General features: G+C 44.1%; 1 protein-coding gene across 11 annotated transcripts in view; it reads left to right on the plus strand.

Annotated features, from left to right (window-relative positions):
• The window catches only part of DST (dystonin), an 883,569-nt gene that overhangs the window by 729,823 nt on the left and 137,002 nt on the right, over window positions 1–16,744 (plus strand). For all 11 annotated transcript variants that reach the window (XM_033936420.1, XM_033936427.1, XM_033936422.1 and 8 more), the window contains one exon: window positions 5,028–5,231. In XM_033936420.1, the coding sequence (XP_033792311.1) occupies window positions 5,028–5,231 (204 nt within the window). The remainder of the gene's footprint in view (window positions 1–5,027; window positions 5,232–16,744) is intronic.

Consider the following 16,744-nt stretch of genomic DNA (forward strand, 5'->3'; position numbering starts at 1 on the left):
CATTTTATTTGGTCCTATGATTGGACTTATTGGAAAGACCAGCAAAGGAACATCTCTATAATTTGTTATGGTCTTTCTTCATCACTACTCAGTTTTCATTCAGCAGAGAGTATTGGATTAGTTTTTGTGGGAGGACCAAAGTTCCTTTTGTTCCCCTGCTCTTGGGAGCAGATGGTTCCCTTGTTCTTGTATGGCTATCAGTACAATAAAAGTGGAGAGCTGCATTAGAAATGCTTGCAGCAGCTGGGACCTGAAATCTCCATTGAGCAGGTGTTCACAGTCTTGCATATTTTACTAGCAGTAGATTATTGTCTGTGGTAATGCAAACTAAATGACTTGCTCTCAGTATCATGTATGATACTTGGATCCCACGTGCATAAACTGAAGGAGAAATATACCATATGTACTCAAATATAAACCAAGATTTCTGGGCCAAAAAAATGGGGGTCTCAGTTTATATTTGAGTTCACCCAAATGGCCAACACTTTTGTCCTCCCTTTGCAGTGACCAGCACTGCTCTTCTCCACTATACCACTCTCCCCCCGATGACTGGCACTGGTATCTCACCCCCCCCACTCCCATGATGACTGACACTGCTCTCCTGTGCTCTCCCACTCCGATGACCAATGCTGCTCTCTTGTACCTCACTCGACCCCTCCGATGACCATTAGTACTCCACCCCCGATGACTGCCGCTACCATCCTTCACCTCTCGGCATTAATTCTAACAGTTCTGGTTCTCAAAGAAGCTGATGTTGATACTCTTGTTTTTGGCCTATGTGGGACTTTGAGCATCTGTGCATGCTCAAGGTCTGCCAGCTCCCGCCTTCTCTGAGAATCCCGGAGAAAGCAGGAGCTGGCACAAATGCTCAAGGCCTCACACAGGCCCAGAACAGAGTATCAGCATCAGCTTCTTTGAGTGCCAGAGGTAAGGATCAATGTCAAGAGGTAGATGCATGTTGGGGTGTGGAGGAGACAGAGATAGAGAGAGGTTTCATGAAGTAGGGGGGTGGGTGAGAGAAGGAGATGCTGCATGTTGCAGGAAGGGGAGAGAGAGAAACGGAGGTGGGAGGAGAGAGAGAGTGATACTTCATGATGCAGAGAGGAAGGACAGAGAGAGGCAAGGCAATTCTGGATAGTAGGGGCAGGAGGCAGAAGGGCATTTACAAACTTTACAAAATGGTACAGATCCAGCTATTTTGCTTGTAGTATTAGTATTAGAAACTATTGCTCAATGCTTTTCTACACAATGCTGCTCTCTGTGTCTTTAATTTTGCATTGGTTTTGGGCTAATAAAAATATCTAAAGTTAAAAATATTATGTTAAAACTTGCAGCAAGTATATCTAGTTTTTGTATACTTTCTGATCAGGATCACCCAAATGTCTAATCTCAGGCATCCCAATTGTAGGCGGCGGTAGGCATCCTACTGCTGTCTAACCAGCCAATCGGGATGCACGCTTAAAAAGAAAAGCACCCCAAGGCAGGCCGCCTACACTGTAGGCATCTGTTGCAGTAGAGGGAGATGCATAGGGATGCTTAAGCTCTCCCAAGGATGGGCATGGTTTCAGCTGGAAGTGGCCTTGGGCGAGCTTAGACAGCTCTACGCGTCTCCCTAGGGCCGCAATAGGTGCCTGAAATGTAGGCCAACAAAAAGCTAGTCTACATTTCAAATAGAACTTGCCCCACCCGCCCATTTCCTCCTGCCACCATCCCCCCGAAGCATCCCCCAATACATTCCCTGGGAGGAGTGCCCACTCCCTCCTGCCAGAATCCCCTGAAACACTCCCCCCACCCAACTGCGATAGGCAGGAGGGATGCCCACTCACTTCTGCCAGAACCCCCCCCCCCCGGGGACTGACCAACCCACTACCCACTCGGTGACCACCCCTCTACCCGCTGACCCCTCACCCACCCGATAATCCCCCTAAAGGGGAGACCACCACCCCAACTCCTCCCCCCCATACCTTGTAAACAGGAGGAGGCATACACCCGCTGGCTGGCAGGCCTGCCATTGGAAAATGGTGGGACTTCCACTTACCAGTGCATTCTGGGATCAGAGCCTAAGGCCCTGATTGGCGTGGCCTTAGGGATCTAGCCAATCAGGCTACTCCCAGTAGATCACAGAATGCACTGGGAAGGAGGTCTAAGACTCTGGTCTCCCATTCACATTCAGCCCCTTGCCACATTAGCAAAAGAATCACTGGGACCTAGTGGACCCCCCCCCCCCCCCCCCAAAGCCCTATTCTTGGGCTCAAGTTAAAACCCACTGTCTTGATGTTTTACCAGCTCCTGCTTGTCTTGATTGTTTAGACTGTAAGCTAATTCGAGCAGGAACGGTCTCCTTTTGACTCTGTACATTGTTGAATACGTCTGTTAGTGCTCAAGTTCAAAGTCAATTTAAAGACTCGGTTGCTCTAGAGCAGTGTTCTTCAACCTTTTTGCACCTGTGGACCGGCAGAAATAAAATAATTATTTTGTGGACCGGCAAACTACTAGGACTAAAATTTAAAAACCCCGTTTACGCCCCATCTCCGCGAGCTCGGTCCCCGCAAACCATCTGATCCCATCTGCACAAGCCGCAATTATGATTTTATATTGAACGTATTTTATTAAAGTATAAAAAGAAACAATATTCTGAACAATTGTGATTTTATAAATACAAATATACAGAGCATGGACCAACAAAACCCCTGTCTCCCCTCCCCTTCACATATATCCCCTCTACTATCAAGAAAACTGAACAAGCCAAGTTATTATAGAATGCTACATAGAAATATCATGCTAACAGAATACTGCAGTCCCCAGTTATGTCTCTAGCAGGATATATAATTCAAATCTGATATATTCTAATGACAAAATAGAAATAAAATTATTTTTTTCTACCTTTTGTTGTCTCTGGTTTCTGCTTTCATCTTCTTTTCCTTCCACCATCTGCCCGTTCCATCCAATGTCTGCCCTCTCTCCCTTCCATATGTATCTGACTTCTTTCTATGCCCCTCTTCCTTGTCCATCCTCCTCTCTCCTTTTTACATCATTCATTCCAGCTTCACTGCCTTCTTCATTTTTATCTCTCCTACACCAGATCTAGCATCTTTATCCCTCTCTCATTTCTCTGCTGACCCCCTTTCCAGAATCAATGTCTCTCTACTTTCTCATTCCTCTTTCCCCTTTCTCTCATCTGATCTCTCCATTCCATCCTGACCCCTATCCCCTCCTGTAATCTCCCTGCCAGCTGTTTCCTTCCTTTTTTCTTTCTCCCTACCCTCCTTCCTTTTTTTCCTTCTCCCTTCCCTCCTCCCTCTATCCAACATTAACTCTCTTCCCATCCCTTTCCCTTCTCCCCTCCCAGCAGCATCTCTCCTTCTTCTCCCTTCCCTCCTCCCTCTATCCAACATTAACTTTCTTCCCATCCCTTTCCCTCCTCCTCTCTCCTTCTAACTTCCTTCAAGTCCAGTAACAGCTCTCCCTTTTCCAGCACCTTCCCAGCCTCCTACAGTGGCTTCCTCCCCTTCCAGCAGCTCTCGGTACTTGCCTGCAGGAAGTTGCCGGTAAATCACTGCCCTGGCAAATAGGAGAGCTGGTGGGAGGGGAGGAAGTCACTATGAAGGCTCCCCAGAATCTTGTTCGCACACGCTGACCATCTCCCTCCACCTGCACCTGAATCTGAAGCTCTCTCCGGTCTAATCGCAACTTCCCCGTGGCCCTCTTCAGCAACTCGGCAGGGGCGGCGATCAAGACACGCTGCCGACGTCGGGACCTTCACTCTCTGAGTCCCGCCTATTTTGTTTCAACTTCCTGTTTCCGAACAGGCGAGACTCACAGAGGGAAGGCCCCTACGTTGCAGCCTGTCTTGATCGCCTGAGGCTGGGAGGAACATTAGTCAGCAGGAACCGCAGTCAGGAGGAACCGCAGTCGGCAGGAAATTTAACTGCCGACTTGATCTCGCCGGCCCTGCGCGGACCGGCAGAAATTTTCTGCGGACCGACACCGGTCCGCGGACCGGCAGTTGAAGAACTGTGCTCTAGAGGACAGAAATAATTCCCATCCATTTCCCTTCTGTGGTGGCCATCTTGGAAACTCAACATGTCCTGACCTCTAGTGTTTCTTTTAGTATACCGCTAAGGGCCAAGATATCTGTTTTCAAATAACTGTTGTATATCAGGAACAAATAGATATTGCTTCTGTCCCCTTCAGCATTTGAGGCTTTAGGGTGAGTTGGGGCTGGGGAAGGTGGCTGCTCAGGGGCAATGCATCAAGTTTTATGAGTAGGGAGTGCAGTTTAGAAGTGACAAAACTTTGGCCCCACATTTTGAACTTGCAGCCATAGAACAGGGCTTCTAAAGAAGTAGTATTCCACTTGTGCTAGAGGATGCTTTATTAATGTGGAAGTGGTTGGGGCCTAGATGGAGAGTCTGCCACAAGGGAGATTCTTTCTTATTTTTGTGGATAGTCTAGGGGAGGATATTGCCTCTTAGACTTTACCTTCCAAGAAAGGGTGGATTGCTGTTGTGGGAAGGGGGAAAGGATAGGACTTTACTTTCTTCCAAGACACTGCAGTCTTTTTAAGATGAGTTCTTGACTTAATAAATTGATATTCCTAAGGAGGAAGTAACTACATGTTTAGATTACTTTCCTGGAATAATGTGGTTTGCTAAATTCAGAATAGTCCGCTTTTTCCCCAATGAGCTGTGTGAATTTTCATTCAATGCAGCTCACTCTTCTTTTTTTTTTTTTTAAACATGAGCTAGGCCTGAAAAATTTTTTTTGTAATAACAGCTGTGTTATTGCAACATATTCTGCATTAAGACCAATTATTGTGCATTAAGTGACCCTTAATGTGTAGCAGTTTAGTAAATAGAGGCCTGAGTGAAAGGGATTTAACTATATTAACAGACTCACCATATTGTTTTAAAACTGGGAGTATTTGTAAAGTATTCCTTGCTACCAGATCGTGTGTGGTGCCTAAATAGCTGTCATGCCTAGGTGTGGGAATAAGGTACTGACTGAACAGTTTGATTTTATTATAGCAACTACGTGAACTGATTGCCGAACACAAGCCTCATATAGACAAAATGAATAAAACTGGACCTCAGTTGCTGGAATTAAGCCCCGGAGAAGGATTTTCCATCCAGGAGAAGTATGTGACTGCCGACGCTCTGTACAGTGAAATTAAAGAAATTGTTAAAAAGCGAGCCATTGCACTGGATGAAGCCATTTCTCAGTCTTCACAGGTATCTCTTAATACAGCTCACTTAATTGTGCTCAAACATTAGCCATTGTAGTGAAAGCAAGTACATATGCATATAGCTAATCAAACCTGAGTTTCTGTATCGCACTTTTTCAGTACAGGTTCAAGGTGATTTTCAAGCAATATAGTAATATGTCATGCATGTTCTGATTGGATGTGGGTTTACTTTTCCACTCCTATTAAAAAAAGACCCATTTCTGTATTCTCTTTGAACTTCATGCAAGAATTGATAAGAGCATCAGATTCACGCTCATAAAAATTGTAGTACTCAAAGTCCTTTAGCAGCTGATCAATATTCTTGCCCTTCTTTAAATTGTTGTTTTCCCCTACTTGCATTTAATTGTTGCTTATTTTTATCAGCCCAGTTGCTTCTGTGAAGAGGTTCAATTTAGCAATAAAGAGTCTCACTTGTGCACTAGGCTTTCAGTTATTACATCTGATGTTATAGTCATTCATTCATATTTAAGGCATTAGGATGGGTCTTTTTCATCACAGACTTCTAGCCTAAAGTCTGTCTGTAGAGATCATAATGAAGGCGTCTGCTGAACAGATGCTTTTTATGGCCTTATGCTGCTGCCTATATAAGAGGATCCTGTGTGCAAGTTGTTTAGTGCTGTTTTCTTTTCTTTTTTTTTTTAGTCTTAGGGCTCCTTTTACAAAGGTGCACTAGCGTTTTTAAAGCACACACATGATTAGCGCACGCTATAGTGCACGCTAGCTGAAAAATTACCACCTGCTTAAAAGGAGGCGGTAGCGGCTAGCACGCGGGGCATTTTAGCACGCGCTAAAACCGCTAGCGCACCTTTGTAAAAGGAGCCCTTAGTTTATTTATTGAATTTTCATACAAAAGAAAGAAAAATAAGAAACCAAAGTATAGCCAAGAATATACTTACTTCATAGACATACATGTACATAAAGCTGGAAACAGATTGAGTTAATGAAGAATCATAATTCAACATCAAGGGTGCTTTGAGAGCAGACCATTTTGTAATATCTCTCTTAAAATTATCATACTAAAAGGAGTTTATTTTCCTACCAGCTTACCAGAATCCTCCTGTCGTCTATTAGACACGTTACTGGTCACAGCTTTAGAAATTGTTAGTGCTCTGTTTTCTTTCATGGTTTGGAATGGAGTCTTCTATATTTTTTTTTAGCAGATTTGAGTCTTATATTTTTTTTAGGCAGATTTTGTCTTTTTTTTTATATATCTTTATCACATGCATTCCAATCTAAAATTTGAGATCCCAAAATGAGTACGAAACAGGTAGTTTAAGCAATCAAGCAAAGCCAACTCCTGCATGGCACTGCAGGAGGAGAATAGAGGAGGGCTAGGGAATTTGGAATATCTGGTGAATAGGTTAAATTGGGTGTGTTGAGATCAACATTTAAAAGTCCATTTGCAGCCAGTGGTGGTGGCCCCAACCATAGAACTGCTTTTTTATTTAAAAAAAAAAAAATCTGGGACATTTAGATGGATAACTTTGGTTGTTTATATCAGTGTTTTTCAACCTTTTTTGGGCAAAGGCACACTTGTTTCATGAAAAAAATCACGAGGCACACCACCATTAGAAAATGTTAAAAAATTTTACTCTGTGCCTATATTGACTATATATAAAGTAATTCTCTTGAATAGGAATCAAATAAACACAAAGAAAGTATTTTATAATGCTGCCACCGCCAACAACACCGTTGGCGGCGGTGGCACTCAATGGCTAAAGAGCTGCAGTTTGCCGGCCTAGGGACAACACTGGAGGGTGGCCAGCTGTGCACCCCCTTGGGACGTAAACCCGGGGTGGGGCAGACCGCCCCCCCCCCCCCCCACCCTGGTATGCCACTATCTGTACCTCACTCCCTCCCTATGACCAAAAGTTCTCCTTTCTTCTATTCCCCGTGTACACAACCATCTCTTTCCCTCCCTTCCTCTCTCCAAAGTCCATGCCTTCTGTGTCCAAACACTCATTCCCTCCCCCACCTCAGCATCTCTTTCCCTCCCTTCCTCTCTCCCAAGTCCATTTCTTCTGTGTCCAAAAACGCATTCCCTCCCCCACCTCAGCATCTCTTTCCCTCCCTTCCTCTCTCCCAAGTCCATGCCTTCTGTGTCCAAAAACCCATTCCCTCCCCCACCTCAGCATCTCTTTCCCTCCCTTCCTCTCTCCCAAGTTCATGCCTTGTGTCCAAAACGCACTCCCTCCCCCCTTTTGTGTTCCGTGTTTGCCTCCCAGCCCATCTTTGCAACTTTCTCAGCAAAACGAAGTTCAAGCCGCGAGGCTTGTCTTCTGCTTCCTGCCTGCCCTGCCGCGCACAAATAGCCGAACGGAAGTATTCTCCGACGTCAGCGCTGACGTCGGAGGGCAGGCTTTGCTTAAGCCCTCCCTCCGACGTCAGCGCTGACATCGGGGAACGCTTGCGATCGGCTATATGTTAGCTGCAGGGCAGGCAGGAACAGAAGACGAGCTTTACGGCTTGAGATGTATTGAACTCCGCGGGTCCCCCGTCCAGCTCTCTCCTGTCCACGTGGGGCGGACCGCCCCTCTCCCTAGACTGGTGGTATTGCCCTGATGGCGGCCCTGACAGTACGGCACACCAGGCAACATCTCGCGGCACACTAGTGTGCCGCGGAACAGCGGTTGAAAAACACTGGTTTATATTATTAGATGGCCAGAGTTACCAATTTGAAAAAGGGGTGTCTTCCAGGACAGGCCAAAAAATGTTATCCACTTAAGTAGTGATACTCAACCACTAAACAAATTACTTATCCATTTAATTTTATTTTAAATCTTATCTGTTAACCTTGTCTGTGGATTTTCAGCAGCACCACTGCTGAAAATCAACTTAAGGTTAAGAGGATAAGAGATATGTTTAACTTTATGCAGTTGGCTGCTACTAAAGATTGATCTGAATCTAATTCCCAGTGCCGTAAATCCTAGCTGTTGCAACCTGGAGTTTTGTGGGCTTTCTGCTTCAGTCCTCTCACAATCCCACTCCATTTTCAGGTTTTCTTTGATGTCAGCATGTTAAATATACGTCAGAAGCCATGGTAAACACTTGTTAGAGCTTAGAAATAGATCATTTGTTGAAACCATTTGAAAAACAGTTATGTTACTCTGAGATGCATGGATCTAATGAAACTGACACAAAATCTCTGAATTACCACAGCTGTTGAGACTGTCTTCCACACATTTGCTGAACTAGTTTTAGTGGTAAAAAGCACTTAGGCTGGCTAAAATTATTATTTATTCAGTTTTCTATACCATTCTCCCAGGGGAGCTCAGAATGGTTTATATGAATTTATTCAGGTACTCAAGCATTTTTCCTTGTCTGTCCCAGTGGGCTCACAATCTATCTTGGAGGGATTAAGTAACTTCCTCAGGGTCACAAGGAGCAGCATGGGTTTGAACCCACAACCTCAGGGTGCTGAGGCTGTAGCTTTAACCACTGTGCCACATTCTCCCTGAATATTTAGTGCCGAGCCATGTGTGGGCTGTGGTGTTGAATATCAGGGATCAATTTAAACTATCCTGTCCGTCAGAACTTATGCGGGTCCCATGTGAGGTCAGAGGGGGTTCTCCATTGACCTTGGTGGGTCACACTTGGGTAGCCGGGTCACTCCTCCCTGCCTCCTAGCAGTGTTTATTGTACCTCGACTGACCTTCTCTGTCTCTAGACAGCCTTCGGTACCAATGAGGCCTGCCTGTTTAACTTTTTTTTAAAAAACACCACAATGCATAGGTGTCAATGTTATTTACATTCTTGCAGCTCTGCTTGTGATTTTTCCATGTGTCTTTGCTCTGTTTTGGTAGTGTTTATTGGCAATTGGAGTGCTCTCTCTTGCTCTGTCCGTGTGACAGCCTTTGCTCACACAATGAGTGGGGAAAAGCTCAAATCTAATCTAATCTTCAATTTCTGGATCACTCTATGCCTAAGTAGGTTAAAGGCAATTTACAATTTAAGAAGCTTGTTTTGTGAGGAAGAAAGTTCAGTTTTGAAGTATAGAATTTGTGTTTTACAATTATCATTGAAGTACATAATTGTTGAATAGGCATTAGATAATAGATAGACCTTGGGTTGACAGAATAACAAAACATCTGAGTATGAATTATAAAAACAATTGAGTTATCATATCAGTTGGGCACAATTGAGATATTCAATAGTTAGGGAGTGTGATTGAGATATTCAGTAGTTAGGGAGGTAGATCTTTGATTCAAGTGCGTTTCATTGTCTGAAGAGGTACTGTAGATTTGGCGAAATAAGGAGTGTTTCATTGTCTAGAAGGTTGAGATGCTGAATGGGATATTAGGGAGGGATTGGGTATGGTGGATATGTTGTCAAAGAGGAGGATAGTTGGGTTTAGTTTTGATGATTGTTGGGAGGTTGTTCCATGTCTTGGTTCCAATGTCGGTGAGGAGTGAGCTGAATATCCACTTGTTTTTAATGCCTTTGGTTGAAGGGAGGTTCAGTTGAAATGTTTTAAGTAGTTTAGTGGATGAAAAGTTTTTACCACCAGATCTGCTTGGTCATACAGTATCTACGATTCATGTGATCCCATTTGCAAGCCTTCACTTCAGAATTCCACAATGGACCTTATCAAACCAATGGTCACAAACCACGGGAACCCTCTCTGCTCCAGTTCAAGTCAACCCAAATCTACAGCACTCCAATGGTGGATGGTAGCAAAAATCTTACCCAGGGTCTCCCTTTGTAGCTCTCTCCCTACCAAAAACTTCTAACCACAGATTCTTCAATGCTAGGCTGGGGAGCTCATCTAGAGTGTCTCCACACTCAAGGTGTATAGTCTCACCATGAACAAACCTTTCATATCGATCTTCTAGAGCTGCGAACAACAGGGAACACTCAAAACATTCAAGGACTACCTCCTTCAACAGGTAGTACTTGTCCATATGGACAGCCAGGCCCCACTTTCAAAAAGATATAAAAAGGATGGAGTCGGTATGTGGTCTTCATCATAAGGCGTATGGGGACAGACTTAAAGATCTCAATATGTATACTTTGGAGGAAAGGCAGGAGAGGGGCGATATTACGTAATGTAAATGCACATAAGTCGAGTCTCTTTCATTTGAAAGGAAACTGCAATGAGAGGGCAAAGGATGAAGTTAAGAGGTGATAGGCTCCAGAGTAATCTAAGGAAATATTTTTTTACAGAAAGAGTGGTAGATGCATGGAACAGTCTCCCAGAAGAGGTGATGGAGACAGAGACTGTGTCTGAATTCAAAAGGGCCTGGAATAGGCACACGGGATCTCTTGGAGAGAGAAAGAGATAATGATTACTGCGGATGGTCAGACTAGATGGACCATTTAGCCTTTATCTGCCATCATGTTTCTATGTTCTGTTTGAATAAATAAGGATACTAACAAAACCCGAAAAATGGGAGCTGAAAAAGACTAGAAATAAAAAATCTCCCAAGCCCCGAGAAGGAAACTGAGATCAGGGGGAGAGACTGCCTGCAGTGCCTGTAACACCAAGGAAAAACCACTTCACCTGAACAATATTTATAGATTTTTATAGAGAGCCCTCAGTCACACAGCCCGCCTCCGGACCCGGAGGTAACGGCTGCCACTGGCTTACACCCAGAGAGGTGTCAACTGTGAAACATCCCCGGGCTCTCTGTGAATTTAGTGCTAAATAACACAAAAGTGCTAAAGAGTGCAAACAAAATCAAAATACACTCACTACAGGTAGTCTCTACCCCTGATCCAGGGGGGCTAACAAGAAAGTTCAAGTGTCCAATTTCGACCAAATAATGCCAAAAGAAGGTACTTAGCTTCTCTGAAAAAGCAGCCAGCAAGTCACCAAATGTCCTACGGGACTCCGTTTCGGGGGAGCACTCCCCCTTCTTCAGGAACGACTGACGCTGAACAGAAGCCTCGGAATCATCAGGCTACAGCAGTTTGGCAATAGTAGAAAATGGCGCTTGAACCAGAACAGACGCCTCTGATTTAAACAGTGAGGCACCATGGGTGAGCTCAGAGATTTGGTGTTGATCCGGCTACGGTGCTCTATCAAGCGGGTTCTAATAGCCCTTTGAGTACGTCCCACGTATACCATGTGGCATGGGCACATAATAACATATATAACCCACTTGGAAGTGCACGAAGTTTTTTGGACTGGCTGAATACCTTAGACCCCAATCTGAGATTTACCATGTCTTATCACCACAGTAAAATCTCTTTTTTGGATGTCTGGGTACAAAAAAATGATAACATATTAATCACCACCTTATACAGAAAGCCTGTCGAAGTCAACAGTTATTTGAATTATACCAGCTGTCACCCTACCAAACTCAAGCAGTCTCTACCCATTAGCCAATTCTTGCGTGCCCGTAGACTCTGTACAGATCTCGGTGAGTTTCGTAGGCAAACTCGAATTTTGTACACCCGCTTCAGGGAGCGGGGGTATCCACATAGGGTTCTTTCTCAAGCTTACAACAGGGCGTTGTACGCCAATAGGGCCCTGTTACTCTCTAAGGCTCCCCCTTGTGAAGACACTAAAACCATTTGCGTACTATCGTTTTCAGACCAAGCCTCTGAGGTGGCCCGGAGTATTAGGACCCACTGGCACATTCTCCAGCTTCACCCTGGCTTCCAGGATTTACCTTGTATCGCCTATTCACGTCCCAAGAACATCGCTGACCATGTGGTTCATTCTAGATATATTTCTGATCGTACAAGTAGTCACCGGGGAGGACAACATATAGCTGTGATATATGTGCTATTACAATCGAGGGCACTATGTGGAAACACCCAGTGACCCAAAAAAAGTACATCTACAAATCGGTCACTTCGTGCACTTCCAAGTGGGTTATATATGTTATTATGTGCCCATGCCACATGGTATACGTGGGACGTACTCAAAGGGCTATTAGAACCCGCTTGATAGAGCACCGTAGCCGGATCAACACCAAATCTCTGAGCTCACCCATGGTGCCTCACTGTATACAATTGAACCATACATTTCAGGACTTACGATGGGTTGTCATCGAGCAGATTTATGAAGACTACCAGGGGGATAAACTATCACTGTTGCAAAGAAGGGAACAGTATTGGATCTATGAACTCCAATCTTTGACCCCCACAGGACACAATGAATACATCGAGTGGCAGCATACCTTTTGAATATTTGTTGTGCTAGCATTTTGTTTTTTCAGTTTTTTGGTTTTTTCATTTCACTTGGTTTTTGCTCTTATTTGTTCTTTGTGGTAACTTTTAGAACTCACGCGGGCCGGTTAATTTTTCTCCGGCTCGCAGCTGTTTCAGTCACGTGACCTATCATCTTAGTGACGTCTCCCGGTCTGCAGTTTAAATCAGAGACGTCTGTTCTGGTTCAAGCGCCATTTTCTACTATTGCCAAACTGCTGTAGCCTGATGATTCCGAGGCTTCTGTTCAGCGTCAGTCGTTCCTGAAGAAGGGGGAGTGCTCCCCCGAAACGGAGTCCCGTAGGACGTTTGGTGATTTGCTGGCTGCTTTTTCAGAGAAGCTAAGTACCTTCTTTTGGCATTATTTGGTCGAAATTGGACACTTGAACTTTCTTGTTAGCCCCCCTGGATCAGGGGTAGAGACTACCTGTAGTGAGTGTATTTTGATTTTGTTTGCACTCTTTAGCACTTTTGTGTTATTTAGCACTAAATTCACAGAGAGCCCGGGGATGTTTCACAGTTGACACCTCTCTGGGTGTAAGCCAGTGGCAGCCGTTACCTCCGGGTGCGGAGGAGGGCTGTGTGACTGAGGGCTCTCTATAAAAATCTATAAATATTGTTCAGGTGAAGTGGTTTTTCCTTGGTGTTACAGGCACTGCAGGCAGTCTCTCCCCCTGATCTCAGTTTCCCTCTCGGGGCTTGGGAGATTTTTTTTTTTTTTTTTTTTTCTGAATAAATAAGGAGGCACAGTTTATATTTGAGTTCACCCAAATGGCCAACACTTTTGTCCTCCCTTTGCAGTGACCAGCACTGCTCTTCTCCACTATACGACCCTCCCCCCGATTTTATCTGGAGGCAATTGAGATTTGGAATCGGGCCACTGCTCGTGAGATACTTCTCAGGGTGGTTTACTTGGCAGGGATGCAGAATGTGTTGGCAGACAAATTGAGGAGACTTCTTCATCCTCATGAAAGGTCTCTCAGCATGACAGTCTTACGTTTGATCTTCTCTTGATAGGCAATGCTGGACATAGACTTCTTCACTTCCCCTCAGAACAACAAGCTTCCACAATTCTGTTTGACTCTTTGCCCCCAATCGCATTAGATGTCTTTCTACTTCACTGAGGGGATAAGTTCCTCTATGCATGTCCTCCAATCTCTCTTATAGGGAAAACTCAACTAAAATTTCACCAGGATCAGGACACCATGATCCTTATAGCACCCCTTTGGCCATGCCAAGTTTGGTTTCCACTCCTAGAGCTCTTGATCAGGAAACTGTGGAAACTACAACCGTTTCCAACATCGCTAACTCAGAATGAAGGGTCCCTACTTTATCACAATGCCCACTCATAACCACAAACAATATAGTTTATTTCACATGGTGAATGCTTTCTGCCTCTCGGCTGCAGTATCTGTTGCTATTGAAGCATCTAGGAAACCTTTGAGTGGACATGTTTCTCTTCCTGGTGTGCCTATCTCATGTCCACTTTCGCCCATCTTTGACTACCTTCTCTACCTCTCTAATTCTGGTCTGTAAACCAGTTTGATTAGAGTTCATCTCAGTGCTTTAAGTGCATTTAATTCCTCCATGGACCACAAATCACTTTCTGTACATCACTTAGTAATCAGTTTCATGAAAGGCCCTAATCCACACAAAACCACCTAACATGCCTCCCTCTGTCACTTGGGATCTAAACATGATTCTTTCTCTCTGTTCTTATGACACCTTTTTGAGCCACTTACATCTTTTCCTTGTAGCCATCATGTCTGTACTCTTGAGTGAGTGAACTTCAAGCCCTTGTACCGGAAACTCCTTATACATTATTCAAGATTCTATCACAAAAGGGTAGTCTAAAATTCCTCCCTAATGTAGTTTCAGAATCTATCATTTTGCTTGTTTTCTTTCCAAAGACACATTCTCATCCTGGAAAAGCAGTCCTTCACACCTTAGATTGCAAATGTGCATACTACCTGGACCACAATAAGCCACATAAATGGTCCTCCTAGTGCCTTGTTACCTTTGATCCTAATAGGCTAGGAGTTGCTCTATCCAAAAGAACCATATCCACTTGGCTAGCAGACTGTATCTTTTTTGCATATACGCAGGCTGGGTTGATGCTGCAATGCCATGTGACAGCCCACAATGTACGGGTGGCTCATTTTCATTCTGCATCTATTGAAAAAAATCTACAAAGCAGCTACTTGGTCCTCAATCTATACTTTTCACTCCTGTTTAGAACACAACTCCAGAAAAGAAAGTCAGTTTGGGCAAGCAGTTCTGCAAAATAGTCAACTTTTCCTTCAGTCCTATAGGGTTTCACCAGGCTCCTGTATATTCAGTACTTAACCTTTTCCAAAAACATGATCCTGGTAGCTTGAGAGTCCCCATGTGAGAATATTATGCCTGCTTGTTCTCGGAGAAGGCAAAGATACTTACCTATAGCAGGTGCTTTCCGAGAACATGAGGCATATATTCTCACAACCCATCTACCTTCCCTAGTTGGCTTCCCATGAACCAGTGTCTGGCAAGGGCACACGCACTGTATGGGCACTGCCTAATAATTTAAAGTGACAGTGCACTTGGCAGTGTCAGTATCCAATTCTATAGATGATGTCACCCGCATGTGAGAATATACGCCTGCCGTCCTCAGAGAACACCTTCTACAGGTAATATCTTTGCTCTTCTGTCTTCTCGGAGGCATCTGCTTGGCTATTTGGTAACTGGATCTCAAGGGGACTGCACAGCCTGCTTATAGATTTACTTGAAAATCAGTGTCTCTCAGTATCCATCTACTGGTGGAAGCACATAACCCAACAGGTTGTACCAATCTGGAGGGTCTAAAGAAAAGCAAATTGGCAGGTAGGCCCCTTCCCTTTCCTTGTTTAAAAGCAGACTGAAAACCCACCTTTTTGATATAGCCTTCAATCCTTAGCCCTACTCCTCTGCCCACTAACCCAACCAGCTGATTAACCATTCTTGTGTGTGTAGATTATAAGCTCTTTCGAGCAGGGACTGTTTTCTTCTTCTTTGTGACTCTGTACAGCGCAGCATGTGTCTGGTAGCGCTTTAGAAATAATTAATAGTAGCAGTAGTGGTAGGACCTACTGTCCTTTTGATCACTTTTCTCCTCAACAATGAGTTTCCTGTCTAATTACTTCTCTTTCTTCTTCCCCTCTTGAAGTCAGTCAATTTGTACCTTTGCTTAATCTTTTGTAAACCGCATAGAACTTCACGGTATTGCAGTATATAAGCTGTTATTATTATTATTAATTACTACTTTGTGCAATTTTCCAGACAATATTTGAGTTGATTTGCATACGAGGAACGGCTAAACAAATTGCAGCTATACTCACTCGAGGAGCGCAGAGAGAGGGGGGACATGATCGAGACGTTCAAGTATCTCTCGGGCCGCAAAGAGACGGAGGAAGATATCTTCCTTTTCAAGGGTCCCACGACAACAATTAGGGGAGGGAAACTACGAGCTGACACCAGGAAATTCTTTTTCACAGAAAGGGTGGTTGATCGCTGGAATAGTCTTCCAATGCATGTGATCGAGGCCAGCAGCGTGCCTGATTTTAAGGCCAAATGGGATCGTCACATGGGATCTATTCACAGGGCGAAGGTAGGGGAGGGATCTATTCATAGGGAGAAGGTAGGGGAGGGACATTAAGGTGGGCAGACTAGATGGGCCTTGGCCCTTATCTGCCGTCTATTTCTATGTTTCTATGATTTTTCAGTTCAATAGCAACTTTTATATAAGTTTTATGATTGGATTCTCAAAAGAAAAAAAAGAGGTGAGAAAATTGCAAAAAATGAGAATTGCCATAGTTGGACAGACCGAAGGTCAATCAAGCCCAATATCCTGTTTCCAACAGTGGCCAGCCCAAGTCCCAAGCACCTAACTAGATCCCAAGGAGTAAAACAGATTTTATGCTGATTATCCTAGGAATAACCAGTGGATTTCCCCAAGCCATCTCAATAATGGCCTATTTACTTCTTTTTTATTAAATGAGCCAAGCCTTTTTTAAACCCCGCTAAGCTAACTGATTTCACTACATTCTCCAGCAATGTATTCCAGAGTTTAATTACATGTTGTGTAAAGAAATAGCTTCTCTGGTTTGCTTTAAATCTACTACTTAGTAGCTTCATCAGATGCCCCCTAGTGCTAGTATTTTTTGAAAGAGTGAACAAGCAATTCCCATCTACCCTTTCTACTCCACTCAGTATTTTATAGATCTCTTATCATATCACCCCTGAGCTGCCTCTTCTCCAAGCTGAAGAGCCCTAGCTGCTTTAGCCTCTCCTCTTCTCTTAGGGAAGTCATTCCTAACCTGTTACTTTTTG

Source organism: Geotrypetes seraphini, chromosome 3 (genome assembly GCF_902459505.1).
Source record: "Geotrypetes seraphini chromosome 3, aGeoSer1.1, whole genome shotgun sequence".
In the NCBI taxonomy this organism is placed as follows: Eukaryota; Metazoa; Chordata; class Amphibia; order Gymnophiona; family Dermophiidae; genus Geotrypetes; species Geotrypetes seraphini.